Source organism: Zonotrichia leucophrys, chromosome 1, assembly GCF_028769735.1.
Source record: "Zonotrichia leucophrys gambelii isolate GWCS_2022_RI chromosome 1, RI_Zleu_2.0, whole genome shotgun sequence".
In the NCBI taxonomy this organism is placed as follows: Eukaryota; Metazoa; Chordata; class Aves; order Passeriformes; family Passerellidae; genus Zonotrichia; species Zonotrichia leucophrys.
This window is the reverse complement of record NC_088169.1, coordinates 1,873,802-1,892,712: the sequence shown is the minus strand read 5'-3', so window position 1 is coordinate 1,892,712 and position 18,911 is coordinate 1,873,802. Positions and strand designations below refer to the sequence as shown.

At 59.0% G+C, this 18,911-nt stretch overlaps 4 protein-coding genes across 4 annotated transcripts; all 4 read left to right on the top strand.

Annotated features, from left to right (window-relative positions):
* Positions 1–3,028: 3,028 nt before the first annotated feature.
* Positions 3,029–4,389, top strand: LOC135443932 (hemoglobin subunit rho). Its single transcript, XM_064704837.1, has 3 exons — positions 3,029–3,320; positions 3,400–3,622; positions 4,232–4,389. The coding sequence occupies exons 1-3, from the start codon at positions 3,229–3,231 to the stop codon at positions 4,358–4,360; spliced, it is 444 nt and encodes a 147-aa protein (XP_064560907.1). The 5' UTR covers positions 3,029–3,228; the 3' UTR covers positions 4,361–4,389.
* Positions 4,390–7,193: 2,804 nt separating this feature from the next.
* Positions 7,194–9,572, top strand: LOC135443939 (hemoglobin subunit beta). The gene is made up of 3 exons (XM_064704850.1): positions 7,194–7,311; positions 7,545–7,767; positions 9,377–9,572. The coding sequence occupies exons 1-3, from the start codon at positions 7,220–7,222 to the stop codon at positions 9,503–9,505; spliced, it is 444 nt and encodes a 147-aa protein (XP_064560920.1). The 5' UTR covers positions 7,194–7,219; the 3' UTR covers positions 9,506–9,572.
* Positions 9,573–11,292: 1,720 nt separating this feature from the next.
* Positions 11,293–12,765, top strand: LOC135443927 (hemoglobin subunit beta). The gene is made up of 3 exons (XM_064704824.1): positions 11,293–11,466; positions 11,562–11,784; positions 12,567–12,765. Exons 1-3 carry the CDS (start codon positions 11,375–11,377, stop codon positions 12,693–12,695), a joined length of 444 nt encoding a protein of 147 aa, XP_064560894.1. The 5' UTR covers positions 11,293–11,374; the 3' UTR covers positions 12,696–12,765.
* Positions 12,766–16,636: 3,871 nt separating this feature from the next.
* Positions 16,637–18,259, top strand: LOC135443921 (hemoglobin subunit epsilon-like). Its single transcript, XM_064704811.1, has 3 exons — positions 16,637–16,755; positions 16,835–17,057; positions 18,105–18,259. The coding sequence occupies exons 1-3, from the start codon at positions 16,664–16,666 to the stop codon at positions 18,231–18,233; spliced, it is 444 nt and encodes a 147-aa protein (XP_064560881.1). The 5' UTR covers positions 16,637–16,663; the 3' UTR covers positions 18,234–18,259.
* Positions 18,260–18,911: the final 652 nt, after the last annotated feature.

Below are 18,911 nucleotides of genomic sequence, written 5' to 3'. Positions count from 1 at the left end.
CTGCCTCTGGTGTCTCCCAGTGTCTCTCTCCCTTCTAAGGAAAAAACTGCATTTCCAGAAAGTATTTTCCACCATGTTCAGGCAAGAACCAGTCCCAGCCAGGGGGAGTTGAACAAATTGTGGTGATTCAGACACACTAATTCTGCATTTCCCTGCATTCATCACTGACCCCATCCTGCATGGGCTTAGAGCACCTGCTCTGCCCCTTTCCATAAAATCTGGGAGCAGCTGGCTTTGCTCCGCTTCTCTGTGCCAGAGCCTGCCCACCCTGCCAGGGAACAATTCCTCATTGCCAATGTCCCATCCATGGCTGCTCCTCTGGCACTGGCAGCCATTCCCTGGGTGCTGTCCCTGCAGGCCTTGTCCCCAGTCCCTCTGCAGTTTTCCAGGGGTTCCTGACACCCCCTGCTGCCCTGAGCTCCCTTCCTGGGTGCCTGCAGCAGAGTGTGGAGGGAAATCACCTCTGCCCTCCCCGCCAGCCCAGGCTGTCCACAGCCAAATGGGCAGTGGGGCCTGTGGGGCAGGAGGGGCTGGAGCTGAGGCGTAAATTTACAGAGTGGCTGCAAAAGGCCATTGCCATGACAGACAGTCCCCAGGCACAGGGACAAGACCCTAATCCGATTAAGAGGCTGATTCACCTGCTGTTATTCCTTTGCTGTTGTGCCCACCTGAAGGGATTTAGAGGTTAAGGAGCTGCTGTGAGGATAAAACCGATCATTAGAGGGATCAGTACAGGGGAGCAGCATGGAGTGGGCCTGTCTGAATGGAAATTACTTCTGCCTCTCTTCCTTCTGTTTCCTCTGCCTTACTCCTTCCCCCTCAGCTCTTTGTGGCCATCATTACCCATCCACGAAAAGTCATCTTGCTCCCACACCAGTAAAACACCAGTAAACAGTAAAAACACCAGTAAAACCAGGCCCTGATGGGTCACAGCGTGGGTCCAGGCCTGCAGGCTTCTCACCACGAGCCATGTCACTGCCTGTTTCAACAGGCTTCAGAAACCCAGCATTTGTTAACCATTTATTAACCACACTTTAAAAATACTATTAATGCTGCAGTCACCACTCCCCTCCAGCCTCTGTGCTCGATGTTGTGCTGCCTGTCCCAGGCTCATCCTCCTGCTGCCCCTCCCTGAGCGTTTCCCTGCTGCTGGCTCAGATGCAGCAGAAAAGCATCATTATCTTTTCCCTTTTCAAGCTTGGCCTTGCAGAGCCGAAAATGAATCTCCTATCAGAGGGGAGTGCATTGCTAAGAACAGCCCCAGATGCAGGCTGGGTTTTAATTTCAATGCCAGGCAATTCAGGCTGCAGAGAGGTAATAAATGCAGAGGCCACTGAGGCCGTTTATTGTCATCCCCAGCTGGGCGAGCAGCTGCTGCCTCGATGGGAATGCCTGCCTGGGAATTCAGGGCTGCTCTATTCCATCACACTCCTTGTAGCTCTGCAGGGTGAATTTGTCACCTTCTGGAGCGCCCAGATGTGCTGAGAAGCAGGGGTGTGCCGTGTGTCTGCTGTGCAAGTGAGGAGCCCAGGCAGCACCAGGCCCTGCTGATACCTTTATCTGCCCCACACAGCCCCACTGCCCGGGCTATCAGAGCCTGCCTGGGGCTGCTGGAAGCGCCTCTCCCACGGCCCAGAAATGGAAAAAATTAATAATGTCTCATAGAACCCTATGGTGAGAAGTTAAATGTGCCTGCAGATGTGAATGCCCCAAGGGGATCACGGTGATGGGCTCGTGCCACTGTGTCTGCAGTGAGATCACACAATGCCAAACTGGTTTGGCTGGGAGGGACCTTAAACCTCACCAGGGCCACCCCTGCCCTGGCAGGGACACCTCCCACTGTGCCAGGCTGCTCCAGCCCCAGCGTCCAGCCTGGCCTCGGGCACTGCCAGGGATGCAGGGGCAGCCCCAGCTGCTCTGGGCACCCTGTGCCAGGGCCTGCCCATCCTGCCAGGGAACAATTCCTCATTGCCAAGATCCCATCTCTACCCACAGGCAGTGGAAGCCATTCCCCCTTATCCTATGTCTGCCTCCCCATGTAAGAAGTCCCTCTCCAGCCTTCGCAGATCAATGGACCAGTATCAGTCTATAACTGGAAGATTTCAGAAGTCTGGATGAGACTTCTTGAACATCCCATAGACAGACCCAAAGCCACGGATTCAAGGAATCCAGGAATGGTTTGGGTTGGATAATCCCCCAGTTCCAGCTGCCTGCACTGGCAGAGACACATTCTCCCACAGCAGGCTGCTCCAAGCCCCATCCAGCCTGGCCTGGAACAATTCCATGTCCGTGGCTGTGTCTGGATGCCTGACAGCTCCAGCATCCTGGCTGTGCCTTGCTAAGCACAGGGCACAGCCTCACTGGAGGCCTGGAGACCAGGAAAACACCTGTGCAGGTGTCAGCCAGAGTCAGCCAAAAGCCTGCAGGCAGAGCTGGACCTGGTGGAAATGGATGCTGCTGCTGGGGCTGTGACAGGGCAGGGTCCTGCTGTCCTTGTGCAAGGCCTTTCTCTCCCAGCAGGGAGAGACCCCTGAAGGGCTCACACTGGACACTCGTGGGCAGAGCAGAGGAGCCTGTTCACAGTGCAGCCCAGCCTGGCATCCCACACAGCTATTGCTGGAAACCTGGAGCTGGGAGGGCTTCTCCAGCCCCCGGGATCCTGGGATTCTGTCCCTTTCAGCTCAGGATATTCCAATGTTTCTATGATTACAGGGCATGAAGGTCAAGCTGGAGCAGTCAGAGCACGGTGACCTCTGATTCACCAGCACCATCCCTGCAAGTGTGCAAGGCCAGACAGGGCTTGGAGCAACCTGGGATAGTGGAAGGTGTTCTTGCCATGGGAAGGGGTAGAACAAGAGCTTTAAAGTGCTTTAAAGAGCTGTAAAGTCCTTTCCAAGGCAGAGAATTCTGTGATTCTAAAGCAGCTCTCAGAGGGGTCTGTGCCTGCTCAGGGATGGGTGCAATGTCCATGCCTGTGGTGAGCAGCAGCCAGGGCTCTCAGAGAGAGATAAGCAGCTCCTGTGTCCTGGCCTGGCCCGTTAAGGGGCTCACAGGCTCTCCTCAATGACCACACCTCAGAGCAGAGTGACCACTGCCCGGGACCCCGTTGGGGACCCCCGGCCGTCCCAGCCAATGGCCCCGCTGCAGGGGCCGGCCCGGGGCTGGCCCAGGCCATAAAACCCGGCCCAGGCCGGGCCCAGCTCAGCCCAGCGAGCCCCTGCAGCCACCATGGTGCACTGGTCAGCCGAGGAGAAGCAGCTCATCGCCGGCGTGTGGGCCAAGGTCAATGTGGAGGAATGCGGCGCCGAGGCCCTGGCCAGGTGGGTGCAGCTGCCCGGGGCCCTGCGCCGCAGGGCAGCCCTGGCTGCGGCGGCCTCACCTGCCCGTGTCTCTCCCCAGGCTGCTGATCGTCTACCCCTGGACCCAGAGGTTCTTCTCTGACTTCGGCAACCTGTCCAGCCCCACGGCCATCATCGGCAACCCCAAGGTGCGTGCCCACGGCAAGAAGGTGCTCACCTCCTTCGGGGAGGCCATCAAGAACCTGGACAACCTCAAGGGCACCTACTCCAAGCTGTCCGAGCTGCACTGTGACAAGCTGCACGTGGACCCCGAGAACTTCAGGGTGAGCTGTGCTTGGAGCTTTGCTCTCTGTCCCTCCTTCCTCAGAGCCCCTCAGTGCCTGGGGGGTTTCCAACAGGCATCACTCACTTGTGTTTTAATTACCAACCAGGACCTGGCTGCCTGGAGTGGGAGCTGGGGACAGGGCAAGGCTGGGAATTCCATAGTGCAGGGTAATACTGGGCTCTGGGCTGCAAGGACAAATGTGGTGACACACACAGGGGGATTCTCTAAAAGCCTGGGGGCTCGTGCAGGCATGGCTGGAGAAAAGGAGCAGGATGTTGGCCTCTGCTCCAGCCCCTGTTTAAGCCTGGATTTGGGGATGTAGAAGGTGGGCCTGGCACTGGCCCTCAGCTGAAGTGGGTGTGGGGTTTCACAGCAGAAGGAGGAAAGGCAGAACAATGTCTAGTGTCTGGAGAATGTGTGAGGAGGCAGAGCTGGAGCGGGCGGGCACTCATGCCCATGGCCAGCACTGGGCTCTTGTCCTGCAGCTGGCAGAGCCTCCCTGGGCCCGGCCAAGCACCCACCGGCAGCTGAGCTCCCTGGTTCTGGTGCTGGGCAGGGCCAGGGGTGCCCAGCACTCACCTCATTTCCCTCCTGCCTTCCCCTGCAGCTGCTGGGTGACATCCTGGTCATCGTCCTGGCCGCCCACTTCACCAAGGACTTCACCCCTGCCTGCCAGGCCACGTGGCAGAAGCTGGTGGGGCTGGTGGCCCACGCCCTGGCCCGCAAGTACCACTGAGGCCTCGGGAGGCACCCGTGTCTGTAACGGGCAATAAAAACCTCATTTTCTGGAGTTCTTTGTGTCCTGTGTCTCTGTGGCTGCCCGTGGGCCCTGGGCCTCTCCTCCTGGGATATCTGCAAGGATATAAATTCACAGAGATTCACTGATTAGGCAGGAATTTACCCCTCCACAGTTTGCTACTGATGTGTTAGGCTGATCAAAAGCATTTTCTGCATCAGTGACGGTGCAGGACTGGTGCATCTTGGTCAGAGTTTGGTATCTGAAATGTGTAAGATCCCAAGAGCAGGGGATGAAGGCAGCTCTCACACAGAGGGGTTAGAGTCTTTTTTTGCTCATTTTGGCTTAATGAAGCACATATTTTCAGTGGAATAGAAAGATTCTATGTAAGCATCTCAGTTTCAACAATGTTTTTCCACAAACAGCGTACAAAGCAACAAGGAGAGACATGCTGGTGTTTTAGAAGGATGAAAGGTGTGTTTTGAATGATTTCGGAATAAATATTCAGCCTTTCTCCTGGTAGAGCAGGGCTGTGCATTCACCCCTCTACCCTACACAGCCAGGCAGGCAAGGTCCAGCCCTGCCAGCAGCACCGAGGGGCTGGAGAAAACAATTAGGGAAAAAGCCCAAAATCCGAATCCAGCTTCCCTGCAGCACAGCTTCTCCTTTCACCAGCAGAGGGGATTTCAGCAGGAGGGCAGGAGGTGAGACCATTCCCCACGTGCTGCTCAGTTCAGAGCTGGGGAACTTTCCAGCACACAAGGCCGGGTGGTGGGTGCACAGCAGCACCCTGGCCTGGCGGTGCCCTGGCTGGGTCAGCACCCAGAGCAGTGACTTTCCACCTCAATGAATGATCTCATTGTGACCCTTCTCTGCTCCTCTCCTCTGGACATGTCCCAGTGGTGCTGTGGAGCACGTCCTGCTCTCTGACCAGCGCCTGGACAGTCCTGATGTCCAGGGCTAGGGACAGTGACAAGGGGTGGTGCCTGTGTCACAGAGCCAGCGTGTCCCCCTCTCCCAGGTGTGACAGAGCAAAGTCACAGCTACCACCAGCCCCCCTGACCCAAAAACAGGTCAGGAGAGTACAGGAGAGCCCTGGGTGCAGGATGCCCTGGAAGCCTGGCAGTGCCCAAGGCCAGGTTGGACACTGGGGCTGGAGCAGCCTGGGACAGTGGGAGATGTCCCTGCCATGGCAGGGGTGGCTCTGGGTGGGATTTAAGGTCCCTCCCAGTGCAAACCTTCTGGGATTTTAAAATAGGAACAAAGACACCCTCAGGACCTGCTGGATAAGACACAAGGCCCTGCACTCTCTGGAGAAGCGTGGAGGCTGGCCTGGCTCCAGAGCAGAGCCTGGGCACGGATGCCACTGTGCTGATAAGGGCTCTGCAAAGCTTGGCAGGGACACTGCTGCAATCAGGGACCAAGGAACTCTGCTTGGGGCAGGAGGGCCCTCACTGGAGCTGCCTGTGGCCCTCGTTGGGATGGTTTGTCTCCAAAGGGAAGGTCCTTGTCCATGGCAGGGGACAAGTGTGTGGCCAGGACCTGTTCCAGTAGAAGGTTCCCTGCCTGTGGCAGGGGGGTGGAATGAGATATCCTGAAGATCCCTTCCAACCTTAACCATTCCGTGATCCTGTGATTCCCGGAGTTCAGAGATCTTCCATCCACACCAAAGGGAACAGCCCTGGAAGGATGCAGGAGGGAAGGGTCCTGAGCATAGTGAAATCCACCCCAGGCTGAGGGCAGGGCCTGCTTTTCTGTCTGGGCACCAGCTGGGCATGAGCTGTCAGGTGCTGCTGGGCTTGCACTGGGGGAAGGAGATGTCCCTTTGACTCTGCAGACTCAAACAGAGCTACAGAAATTGCCCCTGCTCAGCACATTGAGATGAACATTTCCCCTCCCAGCCTGCGTCCCAGAGAGCTCCCTGAGCTCCCAAATCTCCCTGCCAGGCTGCTGCCCCCAAGGCAGAGAGCAGGGGATTTTCAAGCATACTGAGAATTAATTCTTTCTAATAAAATTGAACGCAGCACCAGGGCGAGCCCAAGGCTGGCACTGTCCGGGCTGTGCTTGCCTTTGGTCCTTGCCAGGTCTCTGCAGGTCTGCTGAGAGCTGGTGCAGCCCTGACCAGGCTCACCCACCCTGCCATCCTGGCAGGCCCCTGGGGCTGTGTGTGCCTCACTGGGACAGGTGATCCAGCCCCTCAGTGCCTCATGGCGCACGGTGCTGGGACCAGCGGCCACTGCTGCAAGCAGCCCCTGGGCCAGCCCAGCACAGCACACCTCCTTCAGATTTCTCCATGCTCCATAATCCTCAAATTAAAAAGCCCTTGGAATTCTTTCTCAGGGAGTTTAAACTCATGATTTAGCTGGTGAGTGCCCTGAGGCTCTGGGTGCCTGGGGAAGCTGTGGCTGCCCTGGCAGTGCCCAGGGCTGGGCTGGAGCAGCCTGGGACAGTGGAAGGGGTCCCTGCCATGGCAGGGGTGGCACTCCATGGGCTTTAAGGAGCCTCCCAGCCCAGACTGGTGTGGGATTCCATGATTCCACGTGCAAAGCACCGTGAAGGATCACTGGGCAGAGGGGATGATGCTCCCCAGCAGGGACGCAGCCCTGAGCCCCCAGCGGGCCGGCAGCTCCCCCTGTGCTCGGGGCTGAGGTGATGCTTGTCCCCGCACAGACAAAGGGGGGACAGGGCCTCTCTCCCCCCTGGACAGCTGCCAAAGCCACTATCTCCCCTCCCCAGCCCCAAGCAGTGCCTCCGGGGACTGAGATTAGCCTGAGCCGTGTATAAAAATCCCCGGGGCAGCCTCGGCAGCCACGTCCTCGGCATTGTTCAGGGAAGCTCGGACAACCTTCTGCCAGCACCATGGTGAACTGGACAGCTGAGGAGAAGCAGCTCATCACCGGCCTCTGGGGCAAGGTCAACGTCGCCGAGTGCGGCGCCGAGGCCCTGGCCAGGTAAGTGCAGCTCCTGACCCGTCCCTGCAGGGAAACTCTCCTGGAGTCACTCCTGGAGTCACTCCTGCCCCTGCACTGCAGGGAATCATTACTGGAGTCACTCCTGCCCATGCAGGGAAACACTCTTGGAGTCACTCCTGGAGTCACTCCTGCCCCTGCACTGCAGAGAATCACTCCTGTCACTGGAATATCAATGGTTCTGTGTCTGTCTGTGTCCCTCCACCTCTCCCCAGGCTGTTGATCGTCTACCCCTGGACCCAGAGGTTCTTTGCCTCCTTTGGGAACCTGTCCAGCGCCACTGCTGTCACTGGCAACCCCATGGTCCGTGCCCATGGCAAGAAGGTGCTGACCTCCTTCGGGGAGGCCATCAAGAACCTGGATGGCATCAAGAAGTGCTTTGCTCCCCTGAGCAAACTGCACTGCGACAAGCTGCACGTGGACCCCGAGAACTTCAGGGTGAGCCATCTCAGCTCCAGCCTCGGCTGGGCACAGGGGCTGGGCTCAGAGGGGTCTGACAGTCCCTGAGACCTCGAGAGAAACCCAGGGCTGCCTGTGGAGGGCAGGGCAGAGGAGGGGAAAGGAGAGTCATATCTGGGGGGAGCAGAGAGGAGCTCTGGGGCTGGGGTCTGTGAGGGGAGGCAGAAATGCACGGAGCAGTGTGCCCTGCTCAGAAGAAACAGCCTGGAGCAGCCCCAGGGAAGGAGCTGGGATGGGGTTCAGAGGGAAGAGCTGGGCTTGGCTGTGAGGCAGTGGGTAAACCAGAAGGGAAAAAAGCACAGCCGCTCTGGCAGGAGGCTTCTGAGCCCGGGGACAGCCAGCGTGGGAGGGATGGGAAAGGAAAGGGTGAAGCAGGGAGGAAGGACCCTGCAGAGCCAGCACAGGAAGGTGATGGGGGAGGCTCCAGCACAGCCAGGGGTCCCTCTTGGCCAGACCCCGAGCTGTGCTGAGAGCCTGGTGCATGGATGGGGCCAGGAAAACCTGCTCCTTGCTGTGCTGTGAGCTGCCCAGAGAGCAGAGGGAGCACTGGGGAGGGTCTGGGGGCAGCACCAGTGATAGATCCTGCTCCTGCTGGGGAGGGTCTGGGGGCAGCAGCACTGACAGATCCTGCTGGGGAGGGTCTGGGAGCAGCAGCACTGACAGATCCTGCTGGGGAGGGTCTGGGGGCAGCAGCACTGACAGATCCTGCTCCTGCTGGGGAGGGTCTGGGGGCAGCACCATGATAGATCCTGCTCCTGCTAGGGAGGGTCTGGGGGCAGCAGCATTGATAGATCCTGCTGGGGAGGGTCTGGGGGCAGCAGCATGATAGATCCTGCTCCTGCTGGGGAGGGTCTGGGGGCAGCAGCACTGATAGATCCTGCTGGGGAGGGTCTGGGGGCAGCAGCACTGACAGATCCTGCTCCTGCTGGGGAGGGGTCTGGGGCCAGCACCATTGATAGATCCTGCTCCTGCTGGGGAGGGGTCTGGGGGCAGCAGCACTAACAGATCCTGCTCTGTGGGAGGGTCTGGGGGCGCAGCAGTGATAGATCTGCTGGGGTCTGGAGCAGCAGCACTGACGATCCTGCTGGGGAGGGGTCTGGGGGCAGCAGCACTGACAGATCCTGCTCCTGCTGGGGAGGGGTCTGGGGCCAGCACCAGTGATAGATCCTGCTCCTGCTGGGGAGGGGTCTGGGGGCAGCACCAGTGATAGATCCTGCTCCTGCTGGGGAGGGGTCTGGGGGCAGCAGCACTGACAGATCCTGCTCGGGAGGGTCTGGGGGCAGCACCATTGATAGATCCTGCTCCTGCTGGGGAAGGTCTGGGGGCAGCAGCAGTGATAGATCCTGCTCCAGCGCCACTGACAGCTCCTGCTCCTGCTGGGGAGGGTCTGGGGGCAGCACCACTGACAGATCCTGTTGGGGAGGGCCTGGGAGCAGCACCATTGATAGATCCTGCTCCTGCTGGGGAGGGTCTGGGCAGCAGCATTGACAGATCCTGCTGGGGAGGGTCTGGGGGCAGCAGCACTGACAGATCCTGCTGGGGAGGGTCTGGGGGCAGCACCACCGACAGCTCTGCTCCCTCCCCGCAGCTCCTGGGTGACATCCTCATCGTGGTGCTGGCCGGACACTTCGGCAAGGACTTCACCCCCGAGTGCCAGGCTGCCTGGCAGAAGCTGGTGCGTGTGGTGGCCCACGCCCTGGCCCATGAGTACCACTGAGGAGCCTCCCTGCCTGGAGACGCTCCTGGGGAATCTGCTCGGGTTCTGCTGGGCTCTAAGCACCCAATAAACACCAGCTGCTCCAGCCAACAGCAGATGTCTGCTTCTTTGTGGGAACGGGGAGGGAAGGACAGGGGCTGGGGGAGCCGATGCTCACAAATGGGATAACTGAGTCACGATCTCCTTCAGGCAAGTGAAACTTGTCTCAGATGGAGATCCCAGGGGGGTGTTCAGGACAAAACCCAAAAAACCAAAAAACAACAGAAAATACAAACAGGAACACTCTGGCACTTTTTGGAGACATCAAGTGACATTGCTCGGTTTAATGTTTGAAAACTTTCACAGAGTGAGTGGAGTAGAGCTGTACAGAAGTGTGCAGTGGGAGAAGTGTCAGGGAGATTGGGGCCATGGCTTGTAACTTCCTGCACGTGGGGTTTTGTTGGCTTGGGGTTTTTTAAAACCCCAAGATTCTTAGGTTAACAAAGGCAGAAGGTAACAGACACAACCCTCAACACTTGGTTAGATGGGACTTGGAAAAAACCTGGGACAGTGGAAGGTGTCCCTGCCTGTGGCAGGGGATGGGATTGAATGAGATTTTGGGTCCTTTCCAGCCCAGCCCAGTGTGGGCTCTGTGATTCCATGAAACACCAGTGCTGCCTGCAGAGGGAACAGTGTCAGCCCCAGCCTGGCCAGGGTCCTTTGGCCTAGCCCCTCCTGCCTGCAGTGAGCAGGAGCGAACACAAATGCTGTGCTCCAAGGTCATGCAGACCCCAGCAGGGCATTCCCGTGCCCCATGAGCTCCATGCCTGCCTCCGGCACCCCCTCAGCTGGGCACAGGAGCAGAAGAGCAGAGAGCCAGGTGCCTCTCAGGGCACCACTGATCCTCGGGCTGCTGAACCCTGGGCCAGGCACTGTCAGCTCACATCTGTGCACATGCTTTTTCTTCCTGGAAAGGAAGATGTTTATCTGTGCAGATGTTTTTTCTTCCTGGAAAGGGAGCTCAGGCCTTGGCAGGGGCTGCCCAGGGAGCTTTGCAGTGCCCATCCCTGCAGGTGTGCCCTGGAGGTGGCACTGAGTGCTCTGGGCTGGGCACACGGTGCCCATGGGGCACAGCTGGCACTGCATGGGCTGGCAGGGCTGTGCCAGCCCCGGGGATTTGGGGGTTGTGTGGGATCCCAGTAATCCCAGTGTTCCCACCTCTCCTCATGCCCTGTGAGCCCACAGGGAGCTGGTTTGCCCTGGGTTATAACACCTCCTTCCAGCCCTGCCTGACCTTTGCCAAGAGGATCTTGGAGACAGGAGCTCCCCTGGGCTGTGAGGCCTTGCTGTGGTTTCAGCAGCGTCATCCTGAAGTCAATCAAACTCCTAAAGAGCTGAAGGGAAAGCAAAGGGAGGCCAAAACCTGACAGGTCCTGCAGGAAGGGGAGAGGGAGAACCTGGTGCATTCAGAGGGAGAACTCAGGAGCCCCAGGTTGGCATCTCCTGCCCCAGGGGCAGCCACGGGGCACCAGGGCTGGCACCTTCCCCAGAGGGGAGCTGCAGCAGAACGTGCCCGGGCCGTGCTGGGCTCTGAGGGAGATAACGGCCCCTGAGCAGGGCTGGGAACCGGGGGCGGCGAGGGCGGCGGGCCAGGCAGGCAGGCCGGGGCTGGGCCGGGCACCTTGCCCTGGGCCCCACCCTGCGCGGGGCGATGCAGGGTCCCCTCCCCGTGCCAGGGCCCCCGGGCGCGGCCAATGACGGGGTGCAGGGGGCAGAGGAGGGGCCCCGCGCGGCCATAAAAGCGGGGCCGGGCAGCGGCTCCCCAGCGTGCGATCCCCGGGAGCAGAGCCTGAGTTCCTCCGTGCGACACGCAGCCCTCCTGCCGACACCATGGTGCAGTGGACAGCTGAGGAGAAGCAGCTCATCACCGGCCTCTGGGGCAAGGTCAACGTGGCCGAGTGCGGCGGCGAGGCCCTGGCCAGGTAGGTGCAGCTCCAGACTGCCCCTGCCCCTGCAGAGGGAACTCCGGCCATGGGAGCGCTGATGTGACCCTGTCTGTCTGTCCGTCTCTCCCCAGGCTGCTGATCGTCTACCCCTGGACCCAGAGGTTCTTTGCCTCCTTCGGGAACCTGTCCGGTGCCACCGCCATCGTTGGCAACCCCAAGGTGCAGGCCCACGGCAAGAAGGTGCTGACCTCCTTCGGGGAGGCCGTCAAGAACCTGGATGGCATCAAGAACACCTTCTCCGCGCTGTCCGAGCTGCACTGCGACAAGCTGCACGTGGACCCCGAGAACTTCAGGGTGAGTCCTGCCCTGCGTGCCCTCCCCAGAGCAGGGGGTGCCCCCAGCCTGATCCCCACCACGAGAGGGGTTTGCCCAGCAGGACAGTGCCAGAGGGAGAGGGGCTGGGCTGGCATAGGGTGAGGTGCAGAGGGACAGGCAGGGAAGGGACCCAGTGCAGCCGCGGGGAGGTGACAGGGGCTGTGGGCAGGGGGCAGGGGAGGATGTGGTTCCAGTGAGGGAATGGAGGGGGACAACAAAGTGAGAGCAGTTGTTGAGCAGGAAGAGCCAAAGGGGAAGAGAGAAGGAGCAAGAGCAAAGTTTGGCATAGAGGAGAACAGAGAGATGAGTGAGGAGCAGGAGATGGCAGCTGGAAGCCAGGAGTCAAAGAGGATCTACAGAGAGAGAAAACTTGGGCTGGGAGTGTCTCAGTGGGGAATTAACCCCACCATTTGTCCCTGGGCTGGGGCTGACAGAAATGCCCCTGTGTCAGTATGAGCTCCTTGTTTGTGCTCTGTGGGGCCAAGTGCTGTCTCCTGATGCACTGGGAGCTCAGCCGGGTCTTCTGCTTGAGAGAAGCCAGAAAGGACAAAGAAAAATTTACTCCAAAATACTCTGGAGAATTTTTTGGCTTTGGTAGCAGGATTTAGAGCAAGAGCAGAGACCAGGTTTAAGGTGCAGGTTAGAAAGCACTAACTGGGGGAGGTTTTTTTAAGGCTGCAGATTTCCTGTAGGTTTCCCTGGGTGCAGTGTGAGTGCTTGTGTGGGGCTGTGCTAAGCCGAGGCTGCTCTCGTCCCCACAGCTCCTGGGTGACATCCTGGTCGTCGTCCTGGCCGCCCACTTCGGCAAGGACTTCACTCCCGAGTGCCAGGCTGCCTGGCAGAAGCTGGTGCGTGTGGTTGCCCACGCCCTGGCCCGCAAGTACCACTGAGGAGCCGCGGCAGCGCGCAGCACCCGCTGCCCGACCGCTTCTAACAGCCAAATAAAGCTCATCCTGTGAACTCTGCCTGCTCGTGTGTCCCTCGGGGCAGCCGGGGCTGGGGGGCACGGCTGGCTGCGCACAAAATGCCCCTGCCTTCCTTCTGCCTGGGTCTGGTGGTGCCTGTGGGATTGCCCTCTGGAAATTGTGCTTGTGGGATGTGGGGTTGGTAGAGTGCGGGATCACACTGGGGGCTTTGCAAGCAGAACTGCTCAGAATTTTACTGTTAAACCTGCGTGTCTCTCCTAGACAAGGGAAACTGAGAGATTCATGTTTATTGGGGGGGAAGATAAAGTCCTGCCACTCCCGGGGTCACACCAGGGCCTTTGCACAGAGAGCTGCTCAGAGTTTTACTGTAAAACCTGCGTGTCTCTCCTAGAGCTGGGAAATTGGGAGGATTCATGTTTTTTGGGGGGGAAGATATGGGGTTGATAGAGTCCTGCCACCCCCGGGGTCACACCGGGGGCTTTGCAAGGAGAACTGCTCAGAATTTTACTGTTAAACCTGCATGTCTCTCCTAGACAAGGGAAACTCAGAGGATTCATGTTTTTCGAGGGGGAAGATAAACAAATGGAAGACTTTAATCTAGCCTGGCTCATCCCTGGCATAAAACCTACCCAAAATCAGCTGAGTCACACAGGCCCAGCAGCCAGCTGGGTGGGGGCAGGTTTTAGATAAACATTTTGCTATCAAGGCCTGAGCAGACTTTGTTTATTCACATCCCTCCCACCCTGTGCCGCCCACTCTGCAATTGGGGGGGCCCCATTCTGCCAAGAGCAGGGACTTAATTTCCTGGATGGGAGTTTTGGGTGGGTCTGGGTGTCTGCAGAGCCGGGCTCTTTGGGTAGGGCTTGTTCTTGGCATGGGAAGCACATCTGAACGCAGCATGACGAGGCAGAAGCGATGCTTGGCCCAAAGGATGTGCCCCTTCTAAGGGGAAATGCTGGGCAAAGCTATTCCAAGCAGGGTTTGTGGCAGCCAGGTTGCACTGTGCTCTGTCTCTGCCTCACCCACACCTCTGGGCACTCACTCGCTGCCCCTGACCCGCAGGAAGGTGTGAGAAGCCCCCGTGACCCATAAATGCCCTTTCTCAGTCACGACACCCAAAGCAAGAGGCATTTTGTTCTGCTGGCAGGGTACACACTGAGAGGGAGAGAAGATGATTCACAGCAAGTTCCAAAGTTTTTTTTTTTTTCCTGCAGGGAGACTGGGCAGGCACAGAGTCACCAAACCCCCAAGTATTTAATGACTTTTCATAGGTTTCATGGCAGATATGAGTGGTGATTGTTCATGGGCTTCAGGCAGAAAGGAGGGAGCTGTGAGGATGAGCAGGTCTCCTCCTGTCAGCATGTCTGGGGAGGAAAAGGACAGCAGAGCTGGACAGGGACTGGGGACAAGGATGCAGGGACAGCACCCAGGGAATGGCTGCCAGTGCCAGAGGGCAGGGCTGGGTGGGATCTGGGCAATGAGGAATTGTTCCCTGGCAGGGTGGGCAGGCCCTGGCACAGGGTGCCCAGAGCAGCTGGGGCTGCCCCTGCATCCCTGGCAGTGCCCAAGGCCAGGCTGGACACTGGGGACAGTGGGAGGTGTCCCTGCCATGGCAGGGCTGGCACTGGGTGGGATTTAGGGTCCCTCCATCCCAACCCACTCCATCATTCCGCGATCCCAGAGCCCGAGCAGGCCCCAAGGCTCTGGCATTCCCTGAGGCACAGCAGGATGGGAGCAGCCCTCAGTGCTGCTGCCCTGTGGCCTCACTCCCACCTCCCTTCCCACCTGCTCCGAGTGCCCCCAGCACACCCATCCTGCGGGGCGCCCTCTCCCCTTGCTGCTTTCCCTGCTCCCATTCAATGGTGCCAGAGCGTCCCCGTGGGTGCCAGCACCCCTTGGGCGGTGCCCAGAGCAGCCCTGGCAGCACCCAGCTCCTGCGGGGGCTGATAAGGGCTGCAGGAGGGTGGGCAGCCCTGGCAGCCTTTTCCCTGCCCATCCCCTCTTCCTGCCCGTGCCAGGCTGAGCTCGGCTTCATTTGCCATCGTGGTCCAGCCCCCAGCTCTGGGGACTGGATTGTCTGGAGAAAAGGCAAATGTAAGCACATGTAATGAAGATTATTCATTCCTATTCCACTCAAAAGAGTCTACAACTAGTGGAGGGGAAAGATATTGTCAGGCTGGAGAGCTCCCTTGCTATTTGCTTTCTTTTAATTGCTTCTCCTGCCACATTTTCAGTGCAGAAGACACTGAGCAGGAGATGGTCCCTGGAGGAAGTGCTGATGTGTGAGAGGAGCTTGGTCAGCCCTGCAGCTCTGCTGCAGCCTGGTCATGCCCTCACCCACCATCCCCAGTCTGCAGGACACAGCAGCTCTTCCTCAGCCCAGCCAAACCCTCTGGGAAACAACAGGAGAACAGTGCACTGACCCTGGCACCTTGGCATCAAACCCCTGCTCTTCCTCAGCCCAGCCAAACCCTCTGGGAAACAACAGGAGAACAGTGCACTGACCCTGGCACCTTGGCATCAAACCCCTGCTCTTCCTCAGCCCAGCCAAACCCTCTGGGAAACAACAGGAGAACAGTGCACTGACCCTGGCACCTTGGCATCAAACCCTGTGCTGATTTCGGCAAGAATGGTGTTACCTGGGGCTTTGTGCAGAAAACAAAAGAGGAAATCTCCCCGGGGCACTGCTCCTGGTGAGGGGGCTGCACCCCTGGCAGCTCCAGGGTGTGCCAGGGCAATCCAAACCTCTCCCCCAGGAGAGCCTGGCCTGGCTGAAAGGGGCATGGGGAACTGGGGCTCCCCCACCACCTGGCCATCCCTGAGCTGAGCCTGTGCAGGTTTTAGGGCCCACAGCAGAACCTGCAGCAGCAAACCCGTGTTCCAAGGCTGTTTCAGTGCTCCTCAGGGATGTGCTGAAGGCAGGAATGGGTGATGCTGCTTGGTCCCTGCTCCTGCCCACAGCACTGCAGGCTCATCCTGGCACAGCTGAGGGGACAACAGCTGGGTGGGCCTCAGGCAGCATGGGTGAGCTCATGGTCCTTCCAACCCAAACCATTCTGACACTCTGTCTTAGAATATCTCCAATTGGAAAGGACCTACCATGCTAATTGATGTCCAGCTCAGAAGTTGGACACCTAAGTCCAACTAAAATTCCTCCTGCTCTGAAAGACACAAATAAATCAGAGGTCAAGTTCTGTTACAGGAGAAGGATACTGGGGTTAATGCAGATTTGGCAGCAGAGCCTGAGCATCCTCTGAGCAGCTCCAGCAGAGCTCCAGGTGGTGCAAGGACACCCAAGCCCTTGGGCAGGGCAGGACCTGCAGGGTTTGCTGGTGGTAAACCCCTCTGCGTGGGTCTGCATTTGGAGCATTCAGCACCTCACTGATGCCAGGCAGAGCCCAGTGTGCAGAGAGCTGGGGCACGAGCTCACAGGAGCCAGCCCTGAGCCCTTGCCCATGCCCAGTGTGGATGGAGCCCCTGCCCACGGGCAGTGGGGATGGAGCACTGCTGGGGCTCCTGCAGCCCCTGCTCTGCATGGCCACGCTGGAAGGAGAAGGAGCTGCCCCACAGAGATGGAATAAAGCCTCACAGAGGATAAAGCTCTGGTGCTCAGGATAACCAGAAGCAGCTCTCAGAGGGGTCTGTGCCTGCTCAGGGATGGGTGCAATGTCCATGCCTGTGGCGAACAGCAGCCAGGGCTCTCAGAGAGAGATAAGCAGCTCCTGTGTCCTGGCCTGGCCCGTTAAGGGGCTCACAGGCTCTCCTCAATGACCACACCTCAGAGCAGAGTGACCACTGCCTGGGACCCCGTTGGGGACCCCCGGCCGTCCCAGCCAATGGCCCCGCTGCAGGGGCCGGCCCGGGGCTGGCCCAGGCCATAAAACCCGGCCCAGGCCGGGCCCAGCTCAGCCCAGCGAGCCCCTGCAGCCACCATGGTGCACTGGTCAGCCGAGGAGAAGCAGCTCATCGCCGGCGTGTGGGCCAAGGTCAATGTGGAGGAATGCGGCGCCGAGGCCCTGGCCAGGTGGGTGCAGCTGCCCGGGGCCCTGCGCCGCAGGGCAGCCCTGGCTGCGGCGGCCTCACCTGCCCGTGTCTCTCCCCAGGCTGCTGATCGTCTACCCCTGGACCCAGAGGTTCTTCTCTGACTTCGGCAACCTGTCCAGCCCCACGGCCATCATCGGCAACCCCAAGGTGCGTGCCCACGGCAAGAAGGTGCTCACCTCCTTCGGGGAGGCCATCAAGAACCTGGACAACCTCAAGGGCACCTACTCCAAGCTGTCCGAGCTGCACTGTGACAAGCTGCACGTGGACCCCGAGAACTTCAGGGTGAGCTGTGCTTGCAGGCCCAGCCAGGCCTGGCTGCTCTGCCCAGGGACATTCCTGGGGCTGCTGGGGAACAATCCCTGTGGAGAGAGGCCATGGTTTGTACAAGGGTTTTACAATGGTGTCTGTGACTTTGTCCCTCAGAAATCCCATCTTTAGTGCCAGCACAGCACAAGGGAGGGGCAGGTATGGAGGGAACACCTGGAGGAGCTGGTGTTATCTGCAGGAGGGATGGTTACCTGAGGAGATCTGGTGGGGAACAGGCCCAGGGGATGGTGTAGGATAACCAGAGCAGAGGGAAGCTCAGCAGAGCATTTCAGGAAATCCAAGTTTCACAGCAAGACAGGCAGAACCAAGCAGCAGGGTCCTGCCTTGCCCAGCACGGGGCATGGCACACTCCCTCCTCCTCATCCAACACTTTTAATTTAAAAAGGATCATTCTCTTCATTTACTTCTAAAGACAAAAAGGAAAAAAAATATTGCATTTTTCAGGATGGGTTTCAGGCCAAATCCAAATGCTTTACCATTCCAAAAATGGGGAACTAGTTCGAAGTTCTTTCTTTCTGGTTTTGTTTTATTTTATTTTTAAGAATGAAACAAATATTGTTTTCCCAAACCCCAGAGCTGTCTGTGGTCTCTGCTGTGGCAGGGAGCAGGGAGTGAGCCATGCCCCTAGCCAGGGCTGTTGAGGAAGAGGAGGAGGAGGAGGAGTGTGCAGGGTGTGGGAGCCATTCCGGAGGGCAATTCTGCCTCGGGGAGAAGCTGGGGGAGGAAAACAGGGCTGCAGGAGGGGTCTGGGGGGGACAGGGACTGGGGAGGGGGAAAATCTGCACAGAAACACCAGGGACACACAAAGGAGGAGCTGCTGCTGCTGAGGGGGTTCCAGTGCCAGCAGAGCCTTGGTGACAGCAGGACTGGCTGGTCAGCCCCAGCCGGGACAGCCCGAGCTGCTGGCTCTGCTCCGGGGCTGGGGCTGAGCAGGGGCTGACCAGCAGCCCTGGCTGACCAGCAGCTCCCACAGCACTGACCAACCTGTCCCTCTCTCCTCAGCTCCTTGGGGACATCCTGGTCATCGTCCTGGCGTCCCACCTGGGCAGGGATTTCAGCCCTGTGTGCCAGGCTGCCTGGCAGAAGCTCGTGGGTGTGGTGGCCCACGCCCTGGCCCACAAGTACCACTGACCAGCCTGGGGAGAGCTGGAGCCCCTGACCCCGATAAACCCTCTGATGAACCCTCTGATGAACCCTGCAATGAGCCCTGCCATGAACCCTCCAATAAACCTGTCTGTCAGCTCCCATGCAGTGTCCGTGTGTCTGTGCTGGGCACGGAGGGCTGGGCTGGGACTGCAGGGTCACCCACCAGTGACCCCCAGGCTGGGGCTGGGGCAGCCCAGGGTCCCCAAACCCTGCAGGGGCTCCAGGAGAGCTGCAGAGGGACTGGGGACAAGGCCTGCAGGGACAGCACCCAGGGAATGGCTGCCAGTGCCAGAGGGCAGGGCTGGGTGGGATCTTGGCAATGAGGAATTGTTCCCTGGCAGGGTGGGCAGGCCCTGGCACAGGGTGCCCAGAGCAGCTGGGGCTGCCCCTGCATCCCTGGCAGTGCCCAGGGCCAGGCTGGACACTGGGGACAGTGGGAGGTGTCCCTGCCATGGCAGGGGTGGCACTGGGTGGGATTTGGGGTCCCTCCAACCCAAACCAGTCGGGGGTTTTCGTGGTGGGCTCCAGGAGGAGAGGTGCCATCTCCCATGGCTGTGATTTCTATAATTTAACACTTTCCCAGTGCATTTCCCTACCCATTTTGCCACAGAGCAATCCTGCTTTCCTGAGTTCTTCTCAGTCATTACTCTCTGCTGCTGTTGT